The following is an 18,439-nucleotide window of genomic DNA, read 5'->3' as shown; positions in this document are numbered from 1 at the left end:
ACAAGGAAACAAACATGACATCACCACAACCGCTGCACATTCGTCTGCACAGCCCCCCCCCCCTCCCCAGGTGGGGGACGGGGGGGTCCCAACTCTCTTCAGTTCAAGAGGCTGTTGTGTTGGTGATGGTTGATTGCTCTGGCTCCACTTTGTGCAGTGCTGCAGTGCGGTGTTGTTGCTCAGTTTTGGTAGAGTGTGAGCTGGAAGTAACACAAGAGTACTGGGGCTGCAAGCACCTAGGGCCACCTTCCCTAGGTGCCCTGTAAATACTGCCTTTGCGGACTCAGGGTAATCTTCCATGAGTCGTTCAGGAGCAGCTACCTCCGTGTGGTTCTGTTGCTGCTTGGTGATTGCCCGCCCTTAGGGGTTCAGCTGGGGAGGTTCTTACTCCTGTTTGCCCTTGGGTAGGAGGTAGTTTCGTTGCTGGCTGGGGCGCGATGTACTGTGCAGCTGTCTGATATACACATAGCGACTGGTTCTGTTCACCTGGAGACATTGTGCTTTTGTGGGTTTTATCTTTTGTTTTTGTTTTTGTTTTCTTTTGCCTGGTAGGGGTCTGCCTGATGTGGCGATGGGACCACTTGTGGGATTTTGGTGGCCCTCCACTAGGTCCCTGTGCTTGCACACATCGCAGGGGTTCAGCTTTTAGTTGTTTGCTTGGTAGCTCTGGGATAACCGGTTAGCAGTACTCGCCTAAGCTTCCCTTAGCAGTCAGTCTAAGGGCTTTGGAAACCCCCTTTAGGGCTCAGTGGTCCGATGTAGGAGACCTCTAAGTCACACCTCGCCTTGTGCGAGTTTGAAGGTTACTCTGTCCCCTTCTCTCAGAGTGACACTCACCATCTGCCTCCGCCTTGCTGCCTGTTAGGGCCAGTGACACCTATGACCCGGAGTCGTGCGAGTGGTGTTCTTTGCTTGTATTCCATTCACCCAGTCCACTGAGACTGATATTTGGGTGCAGGCTCCTTTAGCGTTGCATGCGAGGTTTAGGTTGCAACAATGTGCGAGGTTGGTTGCCTTTCTGGATGCCCCACAGTTTTCCCCGCTGAATTATAATGTTAGCAAGACTTGGGCGGCTTCGAGGAGTTGACCCTTCCTGATCGGTGGCGGAGGTATTCGAGCCTGGTCCTCCTGCCGGAGCTTTTAGGCCACATCAGCGGGCTCCCTTCATCCCTGCTTTTCCGGTAAACTCTGCTTTTTCTCAAGAGGCAGAGGGTCTCCAAACGGCTCGGCCCCGGGTCTTGATGTGGAGGATTCCGAGGCTGGGGAGGAGTTGTCTTGGGGGTGCTCTGGGCTCCACTTGTCCCTGCTTGGGTGTTTGGTACCCTCAGCATGGGGCTTGTTGTTACAGGGGGAGAGGTTTTCCTATTCCCTCCCTGTACGATTTTGTTACGAGTTCGACTCCTCCCCGGGTTCGGTTCCAAGTTCCCTTGAGTTCTTCGGTTCCCTCCTTCTGGAGGTTTGTGGCTTCCCACATCCCACCGAGGAAGGTGTGGGAGGCCCTTGCAGCTTACCTCCTGCGAGACCCGGATTACACCTTGATATTGAAGCCTTCTTCTTTTGAGCTTGGCTCCTCTTTTTCCTTAATTGGGTGCGTTGCAAGGTGCCGGAGTCTTCCTGGCTGGCAAAGTGCCTTTTCTTTCGTTGGGGGCGTGGCATTCATCCTGTCAGACTGTGCACTTGGATGGCGAGAGTTGACTACGGTCGTTCAGGTTTCCTGGGGGGCGAGTTGCAGCACCTGAATGCATGCTTGTTCGTATCCGCACTTCCTTATGATATCGGCCAGGTGCAGCTTCACGTGCAGGTTCCCTCCTTTTCGGCATCCCTGGTGGCCGAGGATTTGGGCACTTGGCTTCGGTCTTGCGCTTCTTTCCCCTGCAGGTGCTGTCTTCGGACTGGCTCGGGGTGGCTCTGGAGGAGCTGGGTTCCCGGCCAGTGTCCGGTGTGCTTGCTTCGGCAGCTCGGGTGCTGGCTGCCTTGGTGAAGTTGTATGCGCCGTTTTGAGAGAGGCGGTGTCTGTTCTTTGCTTCTCATCTTGCGTGCTGACAGGCAGTGCACGTCCTAATTTTTGGAATCGTTTTGGGCCCTGGTTCTCCTTTTTTCATCCTCTTTTGTCCGTTGCTGTTTGTATAGTCTGCGGTGGTGCATTTTCTGCAGGCGGCTTCGTCTAGTTGACGGTCTATATCGAACTCTGCGGGAAGGGGGTGGAGGTCCTGCCTGGAAGGGTCGCATCAGGTCTCAGGGTTCCTTCAGTCGTCGTAAGCCAGTAGTGCCAGATTCGTGATTGGCCCTCCAACAGAGTCGTTGGCTCAGTGATCGCTCTGCCGGGTTTTAGTAGGGGTCGTCGGCCCTTACACGGTTTGCCCTATTGACGGAGCAAAGGGTGGAGGCTCGTGCTGTTTGTTCTCACATGGTCATACGATCTGTGGGCAATTCGGGTCCTTTTCCTCCGGCCTGCGGTAGCGTTGCTTCTTTCCTTCTCTATTGGGGGGATTGGGGCTTGCAGGGCGAGCCTCTTCCCCTGCGCTCTGTCAGGTCATCCTGGAGTGGGTTTCCTGCTTTTCTTCAGTTCAGAAACGAGACTGGGCAGTTCTGTGATTGATACTGGACTTGCCCTGTATGATCCTATGGGTCTTTTGCCCCTCCTTTCAGATGACCACTCTGTCTTGGGTTCGGCTGCTTTTGGTGCTTGGATGGTGTCTCTGGACCTCCGGGATGCGTATTAGCACGTCCCAATTCATCCGGTGTTCAGGGACTGGCTCGGTTTTATCATGGAGTGACACTGCTTTCTTTGCCTTCCTTCCAGTTGGATCTGGCACCTCTCACGTCCACGTGCCTTACCGGGTCGTGGTGACGAGGTTGCTTCTGGCATACCTCGACAATTGGCTGGTGTGGACTCCCAGTCAATCCGCGTGTCTGCTCGCCAGGGATTTGGTGCATTACCAGCTCGCCGAGTTTGTGTTCTTGGTGTACTGGAAATCTCAAATGGTTCTTTCTCAGGTTCAGACTGGGCTGGGTCTTGTGTGGGACTCTCGGACCGCTTCCTTGTCTCTCCCTCTGGTGGCCTTGTTGCGGCTGCGGTCCCGCTTATGACGCTGCTCGTCCCCGGGTCACATGCCGGTTGTTTAAGCGGCGGTGCGGAAGCCTGATCTTGGCTGTGGCGGTCTACCTGTCGGGTTGGATCTGGCTTCGGTGGATGTTCTAGGTCTTCGGGGGTGTCCCTTCCGCCGCTCTCGTGATTGCTGTGTTCAGATCCTGGGAGCCTCACGTCGGCTGCTGCATCGCCGGCTTCCTCTGAAGGTTTTTTCGGGGTTCTATGCCCTGATGGCTCCCCGAGCCCTCGCTCGATGTGTTCACGGATGCCTCGTCTCTCAGCTGGGGTTTTGTGACCAGTGCTCACCAGGCCGGCCAGAGTCGGTGGGGTCTGTCCTTCCGTCAGGCTCGCAGCACAACGCAGGAGTTCGCGATGGTGTGACATTCGCTTCAGAGGGTTCGTGTTGCCCGTGGAGCAATGATCCAGCTCCATTTGGACTGCTCCTCGGTGGTTCATTGTCTGAACCACGGGGGTTCAATGTGGTCCTTGGCTCTTTGGGGCTGATTGCTTCAGGTGACTCGTTTGCCGAGTTCTCGGGGGTTTGCCTCCCCCTGGCGGTGTCAGACGTACTGGCAGATGGCCTGTCTCGGTTCATTCCCCTATCCATGGAATGGACGGTTGACATAGACTCTTTCAGTTGGCTCTGCCCGATGTACAGGCACCTAGAGGTGGACTTCTTCACATCGACTTGGTCGAGGCGTCTTCCAGTGTATGTGGCGCCCTTCTCAGACTGCATGACCATCGGGGTCGACGCCTTGCGGCTGGACTGGTAAAGTTGGGGTTACCTGTACCTCTTCCCACTGGTTTGGTTGTTACACCGGGTCCTGGTTAGCTTTGAGAGACTTCCAAGGGATGAGTGGTCCTGTTGGCTCTTTGGTCGCCGGCCCAGCCCTGGTTTCAGGCGCCTCTTGCTCGATGTCCGAACCCGAGGGTCTTCCTTCGGCTCTGCCTCTTTCAGCAGATTGGACCATTCCAGTACGTGGCTGGTTCGATCTTCTCTTCTACTTGCGTCTGGTCTTTTTGAAGCGGGTTTATCACCACTTATATGGTGATAAACCATATAAGTTTATAAAGTTTATATGGTTGACACGGGTTTATCACCACTTTTATGGTGATAAACCATATAAGTTTATATGGTAATCAGGTGGCTTAGTTAGTGTTCCACCTGCAAATTTTGTTTCGATGGCAGTATGAAATTTCCTGGTGGTCTTTTCGGCACTTGTCTCTTCGTAGGTTGTCTTCGATTTCTGGTCAGTTTTGTCCTTTCTCTCTTGGTTGCTTCAGGACCGTCTTCTTATGCCAGATACTGTCGCCTTGTTTCGGGTGGCGCTGGCGGAGCCGCTGCAGGTTGCGTTTGGGGTGGATGTCACTTCTGCTCCATTCCGCAAGCTTTCTCGGACATTGTTCACCCCCGGCCTGCTCATGCGCCACCTGAGCTGTCCTGGTCGTTGCATCAGGTGCTCTCTGCTCCCTTCTCCTCGGTTTGGGGTGGCCCCCATGGTTCAGGACTGTTTTCTGCGGCTCTTTTTTTTCTTGTTGGCGTTGGCCTCTGGGGGTCGGGTCGGAGCATTTCATGCTCTCCTCCGGCGCAGGGGTTTCTGACCTTTCAGTCCTGGTGGGCTTTTCTTTGTTTGCAGCTGTCTCCCTCTTTTCTGGTGAAGATTGAGTCTGCTGCTTTCCGGAGGGGTCCTTGGGTTGTTGATGCTTGGTTGGTTCGGCCGGGGTGCATCATGTTTTGTGTCTATGGCTCTTCGCCTTTATTTGCGCGTTACGATTTCTGTGGCAGAGGACGCGCTTTGGGTTGACCCAGTTTCCCCTTCTTCCCTATTCCAGGGCGAGGGTCTCCCAGGTTGTCCGCAGGATTATTCAATCCTGCCAGCCTGCGGTCTTTCTCCGTGCCCATGCCATTCTTAAGTTCGGTATTCGCATACTGTTTTGGTAATGTCCTGGCCTATCTTTTGGGCACCAGGCTACTGGAGATCGAACAGGGTCCTGGCTGCACGTTACGTTAGGGCGCCTGACAGCTGGGTGGACAGCGCTTTGGATTCGTAGTCCTGAGGTCCTGGGTTCGATCCCCGGTGAAGGCGGAGACAAATGGGCAAAATGTTTCTTTTACCCTGATGCCCCTGTTACCTAGCAGTAAATAGGTACCTAGGAGTTAGACAGCTGCTACGGGCTGTTTCCTGGGGTGTGTGTAACAAAAAGGAGGCCTTGTTGAGGACCGGGCCGCGAGGATATTAAGCCCTGAAATCATCTCAAGATAACCTCAAGAAGATACCTTGTTAATGTTCCTAATCCTTCTCGAGCATGTATAGCCTTGGGTCGCAGGACCAGGCCTCCTGGTTGCCGGACTGATCAACCAGGCTGTTGGACGCGGCTGCTCGCAGCCTGATGTATGAGTCACAGCCTGGTTGATCAGTTTGCATGCAATGGCTTCGGCATTGCATGCAAAGTTTTGGTTGCGGCAACGTGCTAGGTTAGCTGCCTTTCTGGATGCCCCGAGGCTGCCTCATTTTGGTTATAGGGAACAGAACTTGGGGCGTTAGTCGCTTCAACTTTTGTTTCGTCCGTGCTCCCTCGTCCTTCACTCTGCTCCCCCAACCCCAGCTGCCTTGTTGAAGTTGATTACACCAATTCTGAAGGAGGCAGTGTCTCTGTTCTTTGCTTCTTGCCCTGTGTAATTACCTAAGTGTAATTACCTAAGTGTAGTTACAGGATGAGAGCTACGCTCGTGGTGTCCCGTCTTCCCAGCACTCTTTGTCATATAACGCTTTGAAACTACTGACGGTCTTGGCCTCCACCACCTTCTCACTTAACTTGTTCCAACCGTCTACCACTCTATTTGCGAAGGTGAATTTTCTTATATTTCTTCGGCATCTGTGTTTAGCTAGTTTAAATCTATGACCTCTTGTTCTTGAAATTCCAGGTCTCAGGAAGTCTTCCCTGTCGATTTTATCAATTCCTGTTACTATTTTGTATGTAGTGATCATATCACCTCTTTTTCTTCTGTCTTCTAGTTTTGGCATATTTAATGCTTCTAACCTCTCCTCGTAGCTCTTGCCCTTCAGTTCTGGGAGCCACTTAGTAGCATGTCTTTGCACCTTTTCCAGTTTGTTGATGTGCTTCTTAAGATATGGGCACCACACAACAGCTGCATATTCTAGCTTTGGCCTAACAAAAGTCATGAACAATTTCTTTAGTATATCGCCATCCATGTATTTAAATGCAATTCTGAAGTTAGAAAGCATAGCATAGGCTCCTTGCACAATATTCTTTATGTGGTCCTCAGGTGATAGTTTTCTATCTAGAACCACTCCTAGATCTCTTTCTTTATCAGAATTCTTTAAAGATTTCTCACATAATATATAGGTTGTGTGGGGTCTATGTTCTCCTATTCCACATTTCATAACATGACATTTATTAACATTAAATTCCATTTGCCAAGTGGTGCTCCATATACTTATTTTGTCCAGGTCTTCTTGAAGGGCATGACAGTCATCTAAATTCCTTATCCTTCCTATTATCTTAGCATCATCAACAAACATGTTCATATAATTCTGTATACCAACTGGTAGATCATTTATGTACACAATAAACATCACTGGTGCAAGAACTGAACCCTGTGGTACTCCACTTGTGACATTTCTCCATTCCGATACATTGCCTCTGATTACTGCCCTCATTTTTCTATCAGTCAGAAAATTTTTCATCCATGATAGAAGCTTACCTGTCACCCCTCCAATATTTTCCAGTTTCCAGAACAACCTCTTATGTGGAACTCTGTCGAAAGCCTTTTTTAGGTCCAGATAGATGCAGTCAACCCAACCATCTCTTTCCTGTAATATCTCTGTGGCTCGATCATAGAAACTGAGTAAATTCGATACACAGGATCTTCCAGATCGAAAACCATACTGTCTGTCTGATATTATATCATTTCTCTCTAGGTGTTCTACCCATTTAGTTTTGATTAGTTTTTCCAATACTTTCACTATTACACTTGTCAATGATACAGGTCTATAATTGAGGGGGTCTTCCCTGCTGCCACTTTTGTAGATTGGAACTATGTTAGCCTGTTTCCACCCGTCTGCTACGATTCCTGTACACAGGGATGCCTGAAAGATCAGGTGAAGTGGAATGCTGAGCTCAGATGCACATTCTCTCAGAACCCATGGTGAAACGCCATCTGGGCCAGCTGCTTTGTTCTTACCGAGCTCCTTGAGCATTTTTTCCACTTCGTCTCTAGACACCTCTATGTGTTCTATGTTGTTCTCTGGAATTCTTATTGTATCTGGTTCCCTAAAGATTTAATTTTGTATAAACACACTTTGGAACTTTTCGTTTAGTGTTTCACACATTTCCTTTTCATCTTCCGTGAATCTATTTCCCATTTTCAACCTCTGAATATTATCCTTTACCTGCAATTTGTTGTTTATGAATTTATAGAATAGACCTGGTTCTGTTTTACATTTGTCCGCAATCCCTTTTTCAAAATTTCTTTCTGCCTCTCTCCTCACTGCCGTGTAGTTGTTTCTCGCATCTTTGTATCGCTGGTATGTTTGGGGGTTCGGCCTCTTCCTGTATTGATTCCATTTTTGTGTCTTTCGGTCTCTAGCCCTCTCGCAATTTCTATTGAACCAATCCTGTTTCCTAGTTCTGCATCTCTGTTTTGGTATAAATTTTTTTGTGCCTTTATCATATATTTCACAAAACTTGCCATACATCTCATTCACTTCCTTTCCTAGCATCAAGTCTGTCCAATTATACTCACTAAAAAAATTTCTAAGGTCACCATAATGTCCTCTCCTGAAGTCTGGTTTTTCAACTGCTTCAACCTCCTTATTTTCTTCCAGCTTATAACGCATTGCATACTTTATTCCCAAAAAGACATGGTCACTTTTACCCAAGGGAGGAAGGTACTGAATGTCAAATATCTCTTCCTCCTTCCTGGTAAACATCAAATCTAGCATGGAGGGAACGTCCCCTTCCCTCATCCTCGTAGCTTGTTTAACATGTTGATACAAGAATGTTTCCAGGATGAGGTCTACAAATTTACAGGTCCAAAAATCTTCTGTTCTAGCTTCATATGCTTCCCAGTCTATGGATTTCAAGTTGAAGTCACCGACTATCAACAGTCGTGATCTATCGTTATCCGCTCCCGCTATAATCTCTCTCATTATTGTTATAAGACCTTCACGTTTACTATCTAGCTCCTCCTTTGACCATGTGCTGCTTGGCGGTGGACTATATGCATTTATCATCATTAGTTTATCATCCTCATAGCAGATCTCTAGTGCTATTATGTCAACTTCTTGTGGATTGGCAGTCATTATTTCCTTCACCTTTAGGTGTTCTTTTACCAGCACAGCAACGCCACTGCCTTTCCTAATTTTTCTGTCCCGTCTCCAAATTGAGTAGCCCCTTGGGAATATGACCTCATTTAAAATTACATCTTCAAGTTTTGTCTCCGTGAGTGCAACAATGTCTGGTGTCTGCAGCTGTATTACATCACTTAACTCCAGTATCTTCGATCTCACTCCATCTATGTTGGTGTATGCAATCTTCAGGAACTTGTTCCCCCTCTCCTTATTCTTCACTCCCCCTCTCTCTATTCATTTTGTTGGTTTGCCTTTATGTACCACTTTACTGGTTTGCCTACCCCTATCACTTTGTAGAAAAAAGAATTTATTTCTTCTTCATTCCTGCTCTCATTTAAATGTTTTGCCTCGGCGAGGTTCAGTTTCAGCTTCTCTCTGTCTTCTTTTGAAAGATCTCGTCTTAACGACCACCCTTTCCCATCCTCATCCCTTTGCAATTTTCTAGCATTCCTTAGTACTTCTTCCATCTGTTTGGCACCGTTTAGGGTGATCCTCAAAGGTCGATCTTTCCCTTTTACGTACCTGCCTATTCTCCTGTAGTCGCACACATTCTCTCTGTTTGTAAGACCTTCCACGAGGCCAACAATTTTATCTACTACTTTAGCTTCTTCTACAGCTCTTTCTGACCTAGATGTTATCGCCTTTTCTTTGCAGCCAAAAATGATCAGGGACTTACTCCGATCAACTGTGTTTTGCACCAACTTCGGGTTAGATGCCAATTCTTTCCTCACTTCTAGCCTAATGTTTGTTTTATCTTGGTTGCTGCAGTGTTTGACTTCCTTTACTGCTTCTTCTATTTTTTCCTTCTCCTTGGCCACTTGTGCATAAGTGAGTTGCATATCTTTCTTGCACTGTTCTATTCCCTGTGTAACTTCCTCCATCTGTGCTGACAAAAGCTGTTTCTCCTGTTGAATTTCCTTGCCTAACCTATTGTAGTCATTTATGTTTAAATTTACTTTAACTTCTTCCAAAGCTATTTTTAAGAGTTTATTTTCTTCTTCCATGGCTTTGCAATTTGTTTCCAATTGATTCTTATCCTTGCGCAAGTCTTTCACTAAACCCTCAAGACATAAAACTTTGCTATTCAAATGGTCATTACTTTCTTTCAATTTACTAATTATTTCTACATGAGAGTTCACTATAGTATCTAAATTTACCAACTTGTTATGTAGACTACTAATATCAATGCTTTCTTCATTGAATCCCTCAAAATCAAGCTCTGTTTTGTTTTTCACCTTGCCAGTGGCCATCTTGAATGTTTTTCTCTGCACTGTAAACACTAGGGCAACTTTTTCTCATCCGATTTTTCACTTCCCTTAGCACTTTCCTGTTATCTCACCTATTTTTCAAGAGCACTATACCTTATGTTCTCTTATGTCACTGTTATGTGCCGGTATGCATGCGCTTCTTTCTGCAGATCAGTCTGGTTCAGAATGTGGCTGGTTTGATCTTCTCTGATCTTCGCATCTGGTCCTTCTGACGAGGGTCTATCACCACTTGTATGGTGATCAGGTGGTTTCGTTGATGGTGTCCCACCCGTGTGTTTCGTCTCGGCAGTATGAAGTTTCCTGGCAGTTCTTTCATCATTTTTTGTCTTCGTAGGTTGTCTTCGGTTTCTGATCAGATTGTTTTGGCCTTTCTCTCTTGGCTGTTTCAGGACTGTCATCCTATGCCGAATATTTTGTGTTACTTTGTATCATGCGGTGCTGGTGGAGCTGCTCCAGCTTGCATTCGGGGTGAATGTTACGTCTACTCCATTTCACAAGCTGTCTTGTGTCTACTCCATTTCGCCCCTATCCCAGGCGGGGCATTTAAATTATAGCGCTAGACACGAAATCATATATATATGATGTGCGCGGTTTCGGTTTTGTCACTGATATCATATATATATGATTTGCGCAATTTAAGGGTTAAACAGGGGTTATGTTTCCTACCACAAGCTAGAGAATTCAATATCCATGGAACTCAGAGCTCAGAACTCAAAACTCAGAACAGTCCCTGCGGCGCAGTGGTAACATACATAATATTTAAATATCTCATAAATATCAACAAGCCACCGGCTTCCTATCCTCATCGAGGCCATCTGTGTTAGTCGCCCTCGGGTAAAATCAAAGATGTGCATCATTGATTTTCATCAATGCATGCACTTCATTGATGCATCACCCCATCCTTCAAACAAGGGGGTGGCGAGTAAACGAGTGTGCGCTACATCAAAACATTTCCAATTGTTTGTTTATCTAATTTGGGAGAATTCTATGGCCAATTTCAAGTCTGCAGGTATAAGTTATGGCCAGCTGTTGTCTGTTTTGTCTCGCTGACTTTCTGGGTGACTTCCTTGATAGTAGCATAAAGAAAATAGATGTCACTGCTTCCTGTTTGTCTGTGAGAGGGCCAGATTCTGGCTCATGGACTCTGGCATGCAGAGAACATAAGAATTAAGGTAACTACAAAAGGCATATTGTCTCATACGAGGCAGCTCCTGTTTATGTCCACCCAATCTCATTCATATATATGGCTAACCTATGCTTGAAACAATCATGGGATCCTCTTGAAACAATCAAGGGATCCTACTCCACAAACTGATGGCACCTGTTAGGCATTGCGTATATCAGATGTTAGCTACATGGAGCCTCTGGGGCTCACCCAGAAATTTGCATTTCATTATTTTTAACACTTGTTTTTTTCATAACTAATATTTCAGAGTGCTCTGATTGTTGCTTTGGCCAATGTTCAAGTGCCAATTCTTTTGGGGGATGTGGTCAATGTAGTCACAAACTTTAATAGTGAAGCAGCAAATGATGGAAGAGACTTCATTCAAGAAATTTCTGCACCTTGTGTCAAGTTAATTAAGCTTTATCTTGCTCAGGTTAGTGTATTATATATAAGGTATACCTGATAACTAATAATTTTTAGGTGTGCTGTACTGTATTATCATCATGTGGATATGAAGAAAGTGGTCATGTGAATGTGATTGGTTTTGCTTATGTGAAAAGAGTGCATGATAAAATACCAGAAGATATGTCCATGGAGGAGGAAAGTGCAAATAAGGGTTTAATGTTTTTTTGGAACACTTATATTATAAGTGTTCCATAACACTACATTATAAGACATAACATTATAAAACATAAACTAATGTTTACAAATTAAACATCAGTTTACTTAGTGGACAAAGCGTATGGAAGGATAGTGACTGGTGGAGTACAGAAATTGAGAAAGTGTCTATTGTTAAACAAATCATGTTAGAAAGATTATTAGGTGGTCATGACCTTCATTGAATTAGAAAAGGTTCAAAGCAATGGGACTAAAATAACTGAAGATTGACAAGTATGCATGGAGTTTGTGATTATTAAATTAAATGAAGTGTTTATTTTGGAAATAGATCTTGGGTAAGAGTTAACCTTTAAATTGCTCATGGCGTTTATATACGCCATGAGTAACATGTCCTACCAAGCGCATGGCATATATATACGCCATAGGGTGCCAGTCACGATTCAAATGGCCTGCGGCTACACGGGGTTCACATCAGCTTCCTCAGGGCTCTTATAACAGACACCATATTTAAAAAAAAAATCATGTGCAATATTCTCCAGTGTGACAGCCACAGTACTTTAGGAGCAACCAAGGCTGGCACACGCAGCATGAGCTAACAGCATTGTTGTTCAGCTTGTGACCACAGCATCACCTAAAAATGTCAAAATAAATATGTAACTGCTATTATTTAGTGATGACAGTATTACAGATGACCCCTGACTGATAAAAATGACCAGGATTGTGATAATAGCAGGATTGTTATGATAATTAGCGTTGTGTGGGAGGAGTAATGCTGAAGGAGAGAGAGAGAATACTGACTGTGTGGCCACCTGTTATTGTCTGCATTCACCATACCAGCTCAGTGGTTCTCTATGGTGAACACAAATGTAGATACTTATATATATTGTGTGTATTAGTGTAATAACAGCAAAAGGTTTATGTTGGGAGGAGCCATTTGAGTGACGGAGGTGGCGTTGTCTGCATGACTTGTCTAGCTGTGTAGAGGGTGGCCACTATGCTCTTTGGGCACCCTACAAGCTTAGGTGTACAGTTACGGCGCACACAACATGTAGATACTTATATATAATGTGTATATATAGTGTAATAACACCTCAAACAGTATTGTTGGGGGAGAAATTTTAGTGCGCCTGACCTTGAATGGGTGAGGGAGGCAGCCGCCATTTGTGTATGTAGCGATGTCTCTTAGTGCCTGAACTAACTATATCAGCTTGGTTGTACAGTTGTGGTAAACAAAACATGTAGATACTTATATATAATGTGTGTATATAGTGTAATAACAGCAAAACTAATTGTTTACTGCTTTATGAATGTAATAATTTAATCACTAATATGAATATCATACTTTTGAGTATAGCGATGATTCACACATTTTATTATATACATCCATCACACTACATTCAAGATTCAAATGGTGACACCCCTAGTGTCAGCACCTGCAACAGAGGAGCTCCAGGATATTTCACAATTCCTAAGTATTGTAGTACAGGTTGATGATAGTGAGTGGTGTCCCAAGGAACATAAAAGTGTTGTGCTTTGGAAAAATAGGTGAGGCAACATGAATGTGCAAAGTGAAGTGAAAAATTGGATGAGAAAAAGTGACCCTAGTGTTTACAGTCCAGATGGCCACCAGCAAGAAGAAAAACAAAATAGAGCTAGATTTTGGGGTTTTTATTTATTTATTTATTTATATATATACAAGAAGGTACATTGGGATTGTGAGGATACATAACATAGTAATTACATTCTTGTAAAGCCACTAGTATGCGCAGCGTTTCGGGCAGAAATTTTTAATGAAGAAAACATTGATATAAGCAGTCTACACAACAAATTGGCAAAATTAGATATTATAATGAACTATCATGAAGAAATAATCAGCAAATTGAAAGAAAGTAATGAGCACTTGAGTGGCAAGGTTTTAGGTCTTGAGGGGTTAGTGAAAGACTTACGCAAGGACAAGAATCAACTGGAAACAAATTACAAAGCCATGGAAGAGGAAAATAAACTCTTAAAAATAGCTTTGGAAGAAGTTAAAGCAAACTTAAATGACTACGATAGGTTAGATAAGGAAATTCAACAGGAAAAACAGCTTTTGTCAGTACAGATGGAGGAAGTTACACAGGGAATAGAACAGTGCAAGAAAGATATGCAACTCACCTATGCACAAGTGGCCAAGGAGAAGGAAAAAATAGAAGAAGCAGTAAAGGAAGCCAAAAACTGCAGCAACCAGGATAAAACAAACATTAGGCTGGAAGTCAGAAAGGAACTGGCATCAAATCCTAAATTGGTGCAAAACACAGTTGATCGAAGTCTCTGATAATTTTTGGTTGCACAGAAACGGAGATAACTTCCATGTCAGAAAGAGCTGTAGAAGAAGAAGAGAAAGTACTGTGGTAGATAAAATTATTGGCCTCGTGGAAGGTCTTACTACCATCGAGAATGTCTGTGACTACAGTACAGGAGGATTGGAAAGTATGTAAAAGGGAAAGATTGACCTTTGAGGATCACCCTAAATGGTGCCAAACAGATGGAAGAAATACTAAGGAATGTTAGAAAATTGCAAAGTGATGAGGTAGGGAAAGTATGGTCGTTAAGACGAGATCTTTCAAGAGAAGACAGAGAGAAGCTGAAACTGAAACTCGCCGAGGCAAAACGTTTAAATGAGAGCAGGAATGAAGAAGAAATCAATTCTTTTTTCTACAAAGTGATATTGGTAGGCAGGCCAGTAAAGTGGTACATAAAGGCAAACCAACAAAAGGATTAGAGAGAGAGGGAGTGAAGAATAAGGAGAAGGGGAACAAGTTCCTGAAAATTGCATACACCAACATATATGGAGTGAGATCAAAGATACTGGAGTTAAGTGATGTAATACAGCTGCATACACCAGACATTGTTGCACTCATGCAGACAAAACTTGAAGATGATATTTTAAATGAGGTCATATTCCCAAGAGGCTACTTGGTCTGGAGACAGAACAGAAAAACTAGGAAAGGCGGTGGCATTGCTGTGCTGGTAAAAGAACACCTAAAGGTAAACAAAATAATAATTGCCAATCCACGAGAAGTTGACATAATAGCACTAGAGATATGCAATCAGGATGATAAACTAACGATCATAAATGCATATCGTCCACCGCCAAGCATAGACAATGGAGGAGCTAGATAATAAACGAGAGGGTCTTATAACTATAATGAGAGAAATTATAGTCAGAGCTGATAAAGATAGATCACGAGTGTTGGTAGTCGGCGACTTCAACTTAAAATTCATAGATTGAGAGGCATATGAAGCTAGAACGGAGGATTTTTGGACTTGTAGATTCGTAAACCTCATCCTGGAAACATTCATACTTCAACATGTTAAGCAAGCTACGAGGATGAGGGAAGGAGATATTCCCTCCATGCTGGATTTGGTATATACCAGGAAAGAGGATTAGATATTTGACATTCAGTACCTCTCTCCCTTAGGTAAAAGTGACCATGTCTTATTGGGAATAAAGTATGCTATGTGTTATAATTTGGAAAAAAATGAGATTTAAGCAGTTCAAAGGCCTGATTAGGAGAGATCATTATGGGGAACTCAGACATTTCTTTAACCCTTGAATTGCGCATCGCATCATATGATGCTTTGACCGACTTGCAGAAAATTGCGCATCGCATCATATGATGCGTTGGAGTACTACGCAAGATTTAAACGGCCTGTGGATACACGGGGTTCACCACACCTTCATCAGGGCTCTTGTAAACAGACGCCATTTTTTAAAAAAATCGTGGGCCAAATTCCCGGGTGTTAGGGACCTCAGTATTGAGTGAGCTACCAAGCCTGACGCACGCAGCATGAGCTCACAGCACTGCTGTTCAGCTTGTGACCACAGCATTGCCTAAAAATGCCATAATATACTTGTTCTTGCTATTATGTAGCGATGATATTATTACAGAAGACCCCTGACTGTGATAAAACTGACCAGGGTTCTGATAATAGCAGGATTGTGGTGATATTTAGCGCTGTGCTGCATAGAGGGAGGAGTAATGCTGTAGGAGGGAGGGTGGTGGCATTGTCTTCTGACTGTGTGTAATTACCTAAGTGTAATTAACTAAGTGTAATTAGTGTGGCCACCTTTTATTGACTGCACTCACCATACCAGCTTAGTGGTTCACTATGGTGAACACAAATGTAGATACTTATATATAATGTGTGTATAGAGGGTATAAACAGCAAGAGGAGTAGGTTGGGAAGCGCCATTTTGGTGAGGGTGGCGGCGTCGTCTGCACGATTTATCAGGTTGTTTATTGGTGACCACGATGGTCTTTGGGCACCATACCAGTTTACTGGTACAAGTATGGTGAATAAAACAGGTAGATATTTATATATAATGTGTGTATATAGCGTAATAACACCACAAACAGTATTGTTGGAGGAGAAATATTAGTGCGTCTGGCCTTGAGGGCGGCAGCCATCAGCTGACTGTGTGAGGTCCTACGTCTTTGTGCCTTTACTCACCATACAAGCTTAGATGTACAGTTATGGTGAATAAAACATGTAAATACTTATATATAACGTCTGTATATAAAAGCAAAAACAGTATGGTGGGTGGAGAATTGTGGCAAGTCGGGTGAGGTGAGGGAGGGAGGGAGTGGCAGCCAGTGGCGGGCTGCCTCTGGCTGCCACTGCCACTCAGCGTACCAACTTAGTGGTTCGTTATGGTGAACACGAATGTAGATACCTATATATAGGTCTGTATATAGTGAATAAAAGCAAAAACAGTATTGTGGGAGGAGAATGTGGGTGAGTCAGGTGACTTGAGGGAGGGAGCAAGTAGCAGCCAGTGGCGGGCTGCCACTGCCACTCAACATGCTAACTTAGTGGTTCGTTATGGTGAACACGAATGTAGATACTTATATATAGCGTCTGTATATAGTGAATAAAAGCAAAAACAGTATGGTGGGAGGAGAATGTGGGTGAGAGGTGTTGAGGGAGGGCGTGAGTGGCTGGCTGGTACACGGCGGTCACTCCTCGTTACTTTTTGACTCATAATAGCAACTTAGTGGTTCGTTATGGTGAACAAAACATGCAGATACTTATATATAACCTGTGTATATAGTGTAATAATCGACAAAGTATTTGTTCACTGATGAATATAATTGAATCAACAATATGCACACCATATTTTTGAGTACAGCGATGATTCACTCATTTTATTATATAAATATATCACACTACACACTATTGAATAATATAGCAAAAAAACTACGAAAAAATCAATCAGAGACATTGAAATAATTAGATAATTATCTCTTTGTGGCAACTCCGGCCTGACAGCTGGCGAGCAACAGATCGCCTGGGATGCATGCTGAGTCAGCGCCTGTTTTTTGCCAGACTTCCCCGCCCTATAGCGGGCAATATATGCCACTTACGATTTTTTTATTATTTTTCCCATGATCAGTGAACACAAATTAACAGGTTAGGAAGAAAAAAGATTTTTTTTTTTTTTTTTGGTATGCACCTGTGGGTGTCAAATGGTATATAGCCATGCGCCATTTAAGGGTTAAGGAAAATTAATAGAAACAATTGCTGTTAGGACATGAGGTAAATGAGATGTAGGTCAAGTGTTGTTAAATATATGATAAAGGCACAAAATTTTTTTATCCCAAAGCAGAGATGCAAAATTAGGAAACAAGATTAGTTTGACAGAAATTGCGAGAGGGCCAGAGACCAAAAGATTCAAAAATTGAACCAATATAGGAAGAGGCCAAATCCCCAAACATACCAGCGATACAAAGATGCGCGAAACAACTACATGGCAGTGAGGAGAGAGGCAGAAAGAAATTTTGAAAAAGGGATTGCAGACAAATGTAAAACAGAACCAGGTCTATTCTATAAATTCATAAACAACAAATTGCAGGTAAAGGATAATATTCAGAGGTTGAAAATGGGAAATAGATTCACAGAAAATGAAAAGAAAATGTGTGAAATATTAAACGAAAAGTTCCAAAGTGTGTTTGTACATAATGAAATCTTCAGGGAACCAAACACAATAAGAATTCCAGAGAACAGCATAGAGCACATAGAGGTGTCTAGAGATGAAGTGGAGAAAATACTAAAGAAGCTAAGTAAGAACAAAGCAGTTGGTCCAGATGGAGTTTCACTATGGGTTCTGAGAGAATGTGCACCTGAGCTCAGCATTCCACTTCAAATGATTTTTCAGGCATCCCTGTGTACAGGAGTTCTAGCTGATGTGTGGAAAAAGGGTAACATCGTCCCAATCTACAAAAGTGGCAGCAGGGAAGACCCCCTTAATTATAGACCTGTATCATTGACAAGTGTAATAGTCAAAATGTTGGAAAAAATAATTAAAACTAAATGGGTAGAACACCTGGAGAAAAACGATATAATATCAGACAGATTATGGTTTTCGATCTGGAAGATCCTGTGTAACGAATTTACTCAGTTTCTATGATCGAGCCACAGAGATTTTACAGGAAAGAGATGGTTGTGTTGACTGCATCTATCTGGACCTAAAAAAGGCTTTAGACAGAGTTCCACATAAGAGGTTGTTCTGGAAACTGGAACATATTGGAGGGGTGACAGGTAAGCATGGATGAAAAATTTCCTAACTGATAGAAAAATGAGGGCCGTAATCAGAGGCAATGTATTGGATTGGAGGAATGTCACAAGTGGAGTACCACAGGGTTCAGTTCTTGCACCTGTAATGTTCATTGTCTACATAAACGATCTACCAGATGGAATACAGAATTATATGAATATGTTTGCTGATGATGCTAAGATAATAGGGAAGATAAGAAACCTAGAAGATTGTCATGCCCTTCAAGAAGAACTGGACAAAATAAATATATGGAGCACCACTTGGTAAATGGAATTTAATGTGAATAAATGCCATGTTATGGAATGTGGAATAGGAGAACATAGA

The 18,439-nt window shown here is 44.0% G+C and overlaps 1 protein-coding gene across 10 annotated transcripts in view; it reads left to right on the top strand.

The window, feature by feature from the left end:
- LOC123762901 (mitochondrial potassium channel ATP-binding subunit) overlaps positions 1-18,439 on the top strand; it is an 848,556-nt gene that overhangs the window by 217,152 nt on the left and 612,965 nt on the right. For 6 of the 10 annotated variants that reach the window (XM_069302215.1, XM_069302213.1, XM_069302211.1 and 3 more), the window contains one exon: positions 11,168-11,332. The exons of the other annotated variants lie outside the window; for them this stretch is intronic. In XM_069302215.1, the coding sequence (XP_069158316.1) occupies positions 11,168-11,332 (165 nt within the window). The remainder of the gene's footprint in view (positions 1-11,167; positions 11,333-18,439) is intronic. 10 annotated transcript variants of the gene reach the window in all.

This window comes from Procambarus clarkii, chromosome 47 (genome assembly GCF_040958095.1).
Source record: "Procambarus clarkii isolate CNS0578487 chromosome 47, FALCON_Pclarkii_2.0, whole genome shotgun sequence".
NCBI lineage: Eukaryota > Metazoa > Arthropoda > Malacostraca > Decapoda > Cambaridae > Procambarus > Procambarus clarkii.
This window is presented reverse-complemented; position numbering and strand designations above follow the sequence as displayed.